Source organism: Saimiri boliviensis, chromosome 11, assembly GCF_048565385.1.
Source record: "Saimiri boliviensis isolate mSaiBol1 chromosome 11, mSaiBol1.pri, whole genome shotgun sequence".
Taxonomy (NCBI): domain Eukaryota; kingdom Metazoa; phylum Chordata; class Mammalia; order Primates; family Cebidae; genus Saimiri; species Saimiri boliviensis.
This window is the reverse complement of record NC_133459.1, coordinates 32,912,049-32,919,813: the sequence shown is the minus strand read 5'-3', so window position 1 is coordinate 32,919,813 and position 7,765 is coordinate 32,912,049. Positions and strand designations below refer to the sequence as shown.

General features: G+C 47.0%; 1 protein-coding gene across 2 annotated transcripts in view; it reads right to left on the bottom strand.

Annotated features, from left to right (window-relative positions):
- Nucleotides 1–408: 408 nt before the first annotated feature.
- C11H1orf94 (chromosome 11 C1orf94 homolog) overlaps nucleotides 409–7,765 on the bottom strand; it is a 50,537-nt gene continuing 43,180 nt past the window's right edge. For both annotated transcript variants that reach the window (XM_010348105.3, XM_003937540.4), the window contains exons 6-7: nucleotides 4,319–4,515; nucleotides 409–878 (exon numbers count right to left, since the gene is read on the bottom strand). In XM_010348105.3, coding sequence (XP_010346407.1) covers nucleotides 803–878; nucleotides 4,319–4,515 — 273 coding nt within the window. In that variant the 3' untranslated portion in view covers nucleotides 409–802. The remainder of the gene's footprint in view (nucleotides 879–4,318; nucleotides 4,516–7,765) is intronic.

The window sequence follows — 7,765 nt, the reverse complement described above, 5'->3', positions numbered from 1 at the left end:
GCAGTTTCGAGATTGACCTCTATCTCGGTACGGATGTACGATCATTGGATATAGTCTGTGACATTTGGTGTTAGTTTTGAAATTGTTTTCCAGGCTAAATTTTCCAACCATTTGTCCAAAAGAGACTTTTTATGGAAAACTTCCACTTGGGATGGGACAGAATGCATTCTCTTTATGATGTCCATTCCTGAGATGCATACACTGGGACGTTGAGAAATGAGTGGATCACTGGAGAAAAGAGATAAGCCCTCTCGCTTATGATCCCTGGAGTTCCATATTTAGATAGCAGCACTCCGAGGACTCCAGCCTGTGGTCTCCTTTCATGTCCTGAGTAAACGCTGAGTCTCGTGGGGAACATGAGCAGTAAAGATTACGCAGAACAACACAAAAATAAACAGGCGCACTCCATTTCAAGCAGCTCATAGTTTTATCATAAAATAAAAACTTTCTAAAATTAAGTGTCTTACTTCTATTTTACCAACAACAACAAAAACAAAAATCACTCATGTTAGCTAAATACAGATGCATAAGTGGTTGAGCAAGCAAGTATGAATATGAGGAGTGTGTGTGTGTGTGTGTGTGTGCGCGCGCGTGTGTGTGTAGCTTGTGCCGGGTGCGAGAGGGGCTATTTGTGTGTCGGTGTTGGCCAATAGATGAATCTGGTCTTGCTGTTTTCTGTCTGTGACCTGGTCGAAACCTTGCCTTTCCAAACTTCATACTAGGCTTTTGCAGAACCCAGAAATTCAGAGCCCTTAGTCCTGATCCAAGGGCTAAGGGAGGAGAAGGGAGAAGAGAAGGCGATCTAAAAGTTTACGCCATTCCCACTGGAGGAAAAATAGGGGCTGTGCATCACGGGACCTCCAGATGTTGAGCCAAACCTGGAAGAGAGGGAGGGTGAACACCATGATGAGATTCCTAATGTTATCGGAAAGATTAAAAAAAATAATATATTAACTTTATGGTTGTCAGAAACAGTGAAGACCACAACAGGCTTGGAGAGTAAAGGCTTTGGCATAAGAAAAAAGTTTTGGCATAAAACGCTTTGGCTCTGGGAAAGTGAAACACTAAAATAATACAATTAGAGGACAATCAAGAGCGTCTCCTTGTGTTCACTTAGATCAGGAAGCCCCTGGAGCCTGTAAAGATTGTTTCAAGGGAGCCTACCCTCTCTTTCTGCCCAAGACCCACAGAACAGGGACCCTCTCTGGATCTAAACATCTTACCTGTATTCCGGTGACCACTCTACCTGCCTTAGAGGACCAGACATGTCCCTCAGGAAATCTACAACATCAGAGAACTTAGGGGCAGGTCCAGCATTAGGTTTTCGAGTCTGGACAATCCCAGAGTCCCTCCTCCCCTTACCAGCACGAAGCTAAATCACGTCCTCCAACCCTGACTGAAAAGTAAACCTTGAGACACCACTGAGTGCCTAGGGCTTTGCTGGACCCTCAGGGAAGGAAGAGTTAAGACGTGAGCCTCACCCTCTAAGAGCATGTGCCTTTCCTTTCTCCCTGGCACACTCCTATCCCTACTTCAAAATAGAGTTCAAAAGCCATCTCCTCTGTGAAGGCTTCCCTGACCTCTCCAGATGGAATCATTTACTCACACTTCTGGAATCCTACTGTAATTTCTTCATCCATCTGCTCAGATATTTTGAATGAATGGGAACAGAACTCAATACAAATTACAGGAGAGCAAATGGCTAGATTTAATCTAATCCTGGGATTCTCAATCACTTTTCAGCTGGGCAGATGAATATTATAGAAGAGACTCACGTTCACGGTACCCTCCTATGAACTGAAGAAACCAAAAAGGGCGGGGGGGAACAATGGAAACAGGCCACGGCATTCATTTGTAGTGCCTCAGCAGCTCACTGTGTCTGTTGCTCACTGAGTGTCCACGGGCAAGTTAGGCTGGGTTGTTTCACTCCATTCTCACTAAAATAACTTCCAAGAGAGCAAAGACTTCACCTATTTCATATCCAGTGCCCAGGACCTGACACAATGCGGGTGCCTCATAAGCAATCTATGAGATTGGTAACCCAATCTCTGTTTCTCTGTTTCAGAAATCATATTGGAAGATTATTCAGAAACCATAATGATGTTATTACAGGGATACCCTGCATTCCACCCTGACTTACTGGTCTCCCCAGTCTCTCAGAGTACCAATCCATCCTGCTCCTCCTCCTCACCCTCCTCTTTGCCTCCACTGTCTCTGGCTCTCCCCAGGCTGCCTCCCACCTCTCAGGCTGCTCCTTCCTCAGGCTGCCTTCCCACTCCTCCAACCTCTGCTCCTCTGCAGACCTGTAGAGACCAGGTCTCAACCCTCTGGTCTCCAAGCTCCCAATCAGTGCTTCCCAAAAGCTGGCTGAGGAGACATTGAGACCACCCTCCCTCCCAGAGACAGCCAGAGGTATCCCTGCAGCAAGTCTACCTTTCCAGAGCCCAGAGTCACAGCATAGAATGTAGAAGTTGGCCAACCTGCAGGGGGCTCCTCTGGGTCTCTATTCTCACCTCCAGGGGATGATAATCTCTCCCACAGATCCCTAGAGTCACCTCCAGGCCACACCCTATCTTGCTTCCTCTTTCTCTTCCTGCCAGCCCATCACTTCACTCTGATGTGCATAAATCTTCCCTGGATCCCCAGGCCTAGCAGTCCGAAGCCTTTCATAATCCAGTCCCAACCTCCCTTTTACAATCCTATTTTCCACCTTTTTCAGAGACAAATCTAATGCTTTAGCCAGACACCTTTATTTCCCAGGCCTCCAGCTTGCTGCACGCCTTCCCATCTGAGGGCCTTGCTGTTCCTGCCTGGAATGCCCTCCTCCTGGCTCAGCTCGCTGGAACCTCCCTCCACTCCTGCAGGGATCCTGCCTCTGTCCTCTTCGGTCACTTTGATGGTTTTCACTTTGCCAAGGCACTAACATTGTTGTGCCCGCATTTCATCTGCTCTCAGTTCTCTGAAGGGAAGAAGTATGCCCTATTCATCTATGGGTCCCCCACAGGCTAAATTCAAATTAACTACATGTGTTAACATAGCGTTTCCCAGGGTGTGTTAGGTGGAACACACCATGACATACTCTGCAAGAAAAAGGAAGAGAGAGAGAGGAAGGGAAGAAGAGCGAGAGGAAAGAAAGAAAGAGGGAAGGAGGAAAGGAAGGAAGGAGGGAGGGAGGGAGGGAAGAAAGGAAGGAGGGAAAGAAACTTTTTTTTAAGGGTGTGGATTTCATGTTTAAATAATAATATCAACCACCTCCTTGAACATTCTTCACGCACCCTAGGAAATTAAATGATCTGAGAATTCCAACAGTTAAGAAATCTGTTTATCTCTGTTTCCCACAGCTTTTCCCAAACAGATCTGACTACTGAAACCACTTTCTAGCATTTATCCCTTTTAACAAGCTATTTGGAGAAAACACTGATTGAAAGGATGAGAGTTTGGGGACATGGGTCGGCACTGCACTAAAGGTTCTGTGACGGGGAGGTAGAAGGACGGGAATCACTGGGAAGTTGGGCCTTAATCCTATAAGGTGAGTTTTTCAAACCAGGTCACCCATTCTCCGGGGTGAGACTGGGATTCCCAGGAATGACATGGCACCATAATAATATGGATGTTGGAGCATCCGTATTAGTGGAAGGTTTTGTGGGTGAGAATGAGTGGCTATATATTGTTATATTAAAACAAACACAAATTTATGATTCAACAGCATGCACAATTTAAGCAGAATTTTCAGGCATAATGTTGGATTCGTGCTGGCTGTTTGCTGTTAAGCTCTCAGACCATCCCAGGAAATAGAAGCTCCTTGCCTCTGCAGTCTGGGAACTTGGTGGAAAAGTGTGGGCAGCCCTGATAAGCAGTCGAAGGCTCTTCAGCAGAGCCCGTCATGAAGTCAATGGGATGTTCAGGAGATTAGTGGGGCATGGAGCTCAGGGGGCCGACAGTAGGAGGTGAGAGCTCTAAGGAGATTAGCTGGCCATGTCCTGTTGTAATCAAGTACATGGGTAAAGGCAAATGCATCATTGTACCACCTGTCCTGCCCGTTGAGTAGGTATCCATAGATTATAGACTGTGCAGTTGCATTTCTGCAACCAGCCCTGAAATGCACCTATGAAAGGGGCCCACCAGGCCCCAGACCCTGTTCATCTCTGCACCAAGTTCCTCCAGGACCCACATAACTACTGGCCATAGGTACAGGGCCCATCCCACCCCACAGCCATGGGACACAGATGCCGAGAAAGCACCAGTAAGCCCACCCCACTTGCTTTCGCTCCCACCAGCTTTCTGGATACCCTTAGGCTTCCAGTGAGGGCTGACTCACCCATATGCTTGGGGAAAGAGGTACTGGGGTCCATCTCCTGCCATGGGGGAAGGGTCTCGGGGGTTGGCAGACATCTTTGGAGGTGTCCTCTGATGGTAGGGATAATTGGGCTGGACAAAAGGGGTGTAGCTTGTTAGTGGGGTGTAGGAAGAGCGGAAGATCTGCTGTCCCATCTGCTGTGGGTTGTATGGCATCACCTGCAGGTCAGAGAGAAGAGAGAGGTGAGGTCACCATTCCCCAGCCCAACTCTAACCCCAGCCACCAGCCCCCAGCCTCAGCCTCTGTACCCCTCAGTCCCTGTTGGGTATGCAGAAGGCAACATGCTGAAATGGAGAAAGCCTAGGGCTCAACTTCGATAGTGAGCCCAGCAAGTTAACTAATTTATCTGAGCCTCAGTTTCCCCATCTGCAAAATGGGAAAACACTATCTAGGTTGTTAGTGGGGATGGGGTCAGGTGATACAAGTAAAGAGACAGGCATATAGTAAATAACAAATCAATGTTATTTCCATTCTCTTCCCTGTTTTCCTAGCTTTTCCCTCTGTCAATAACCATCTCAAAAGCCCCTTGTTTATTTTTAAGGCTTTCATTATCCCCAAAAAGCTGGTGCAATTTACACAGCTCTGGCTTCTATCTCTCCTGAGACCCTTTCAACAGACTCCAAGTCCCAGACAGCCCTGCCCAGAAGTTCTGCGACGGCAGGAATGTCCTACTTCTGTGCCATGCAATGTGGAAGCTGCCAGCCACATACAACAGTTGAGCATTTGAAATGTGGCTCATGTGCATGAAGACCTGAGTTTTGAATTATACTTAATTTTAGCTAGTTTAAATTTAAATAGCCACACATAGGTGATGGCTGCCACAGTGGACAATGTGAGTCTAGGAGGAAGGGCAAAAAAGGGCAATGGGGTTGAACACAAACTCTAGGGAAATACAAAAATTCAGCGGGGTTTCCCAGACTATCCGGAACAAACTCCCACCGAGAACTGGGGTTCCCACCATCTTGCTCCGACATGGCAGAGACCTCATCCATCTCGTTGACTGCTATCTCCCCAGCCCTAAGACAGCACCTGGCTCACAGTTGCTGCTTAACAAACATATGTTAAATGAATAAATGCAAGAAACGGAGAGAGAGTAAAGTGAAGAGAGATGGAAGGAAGGAAGGAGGAAAGAAAAGACCACTAAGGTGTCTGCTTGAATACCTAAAAGATGGGGAGCTTGTTACCTTATGAGCACTGAACTCCACTACCGACAGCTCCAAATATCAGAAAACCTTTTCTCATACAAAGCTGACATCTATCCTCTTGTGTGCTGAGGGGAGTAGTCAGAACTTGAAGAAATTTCTGGATTTCCATTTTAATACAAGTCTGGGGTCCAAGTGCTCAGGGTTCAGGCACTCTGACAGCCCTCTCTCACCCCACAAGCCCTTATCTAAAAAAAAAAAATCCACAAAGGCTAGCACTCATTGAGTGCTTGGAATGTGCCCAGCCCTTCACATGGATGCTGTCATTAAAACTCCAGAAAGCCCTGTGAGGTAGGACCATTATGATTTCCAGTTCGGAGACAGGAAATCTCAGGTTCAGAAAAGTGAAGCAACTTTCTCAGTGTTTCCAGCATCTGAGCTGTGGTCAGAACCTCAGCGGGTAAGCCCAGAACCCATATCTTGTTTTGCACCAGCCTCTCTCTGCTATGTCCTCTCTGGAAACCTGAGTCCTCCCTCTCGGTCCTCCCCAGTGTTCTCCAGTAGAGATGTGGCACCTGGTGATGCTGGGCACAGGCACCAAACCCCAAGGTGATGAGCTAAAGGTCAGAACACACCAAGAGCACCTCCCAGGACAATGTGGGTCAGCATGGCAGAACGTACCCCTGTCCTCCCTCATGGGGGAGGAAGTGCCTGGCCCTGGGAGGGGATCGAAGTGGAGGAGGCAGGTCCTAGAACTCACACAGTATTACTGAAAATGTGCCCCCGATTCCATGTATCTGATAAAACTATAAAGCACAGTTTTATAGCCTGCTCTGGAGCCATCTCCAAATACACTCCTCCCTGACAAAAGCAATGGAACAGTGTGCCCAGATTGCCGCACTTATATAAAAATGTTTGTATAAATAGATATCACCAAAAAATATGTAAAAAACCATTACAGTGATTGCCTCCAAGTTTTAAAATTTGTTTTACCATGTTTTTATATTACTTTCTTCAAATACATACACATGAACGTGTGCACACACATACACACAATTGCCTAAAAAGATTCTCTCTGGACTCAGGTGGATGATATCCCTGTTCAAGGGGTGGAGACGATGGGGCTGAGGTTTCCTGACCCAGATCATCTCTCATCTCAGCTTCATCTCAGGATGCAAGGGCTCCTGCTGCAGAGAAACCAGTGCTGCCCCAGGTAACAAAGCTGCCTACACCTATGGGCCCTTCCCTACCCTCCCAAACATTCTGACACATTTCAGGCCAGAGGTGCAGTTTGCAGGGAGGGTGGGGCTCCCTGGAGGGAGAGGAGAGGCAGAGGCTTTATGAGTTGAAGTGTGGGGGTGTCCATTTTTGTGTGGAGGAGCAAGGCCAGCCTGGGGCTATGGTGGGCTGAGTGTTGGTACCCTCTACTTCTCCATTCTAAGCGCCTTTCCTCACACCCCCATCCCTGCCCCCAGACTCAATATCCCTCAGTGTACTTCTGTATCTATTTGTGTGCCTGTGCCTGGACACAGACTCCTGCAGCTTGGTGGCATGTGTACAACTATACCTGTGTTTCTATCTGCACGTGTGTGTGTGTTTGCATTTCTATTTCTGCTGCTTTATTTTTGTGTGGTATTTTTGTGCATCTATGTAAAGCACGGTCATTGGAGTGCCAGCCTGCCAGAGGTCAAACCTCAATTATTGTCCCATAGATATTTATCCCGATCTACCCGTGAAAGCAGTGTTGCTAGATTTAGCAAATAAAAAATACAGAACACTCAGTTAAATTCAAATTTCAGATAAATAATACATATTTTTAGCACAAGTATATCCCATGCAATATTTGGGACATGATTACCCTAAACATTTTTTCCCTGTTTATCTGAAATTCAAATGCAACTGGGTGTCTTGGATTTTAACTGGCAACCCTACATGGGAAGACTATGACTCCTCAGGCCCACTGATGCTGAGCAAAGCCATGTCATTTGCACTGGCCAGTGGAAGGTGGGTGGAAATTCCCATGGACATATCTGAGCTGAAGATTTCAGAGGCATCACATGTTTCTGCTTACCCTCTTGAGCTCCTGCCATCCACCATGGAAAGAGCAACAGGTACTGAATTTTCAGCACAGACCCAGAAGAGGCATGTAGAACCCATCTAAACCTGATCCATAGCCCAGCTCAGCCAGCGCGTAGACCCGAGCAAGAAATTAACACTTATTATTGAAAGTCCCAGAGTTGTGGAGACTGTATATTGCCACAGCAAC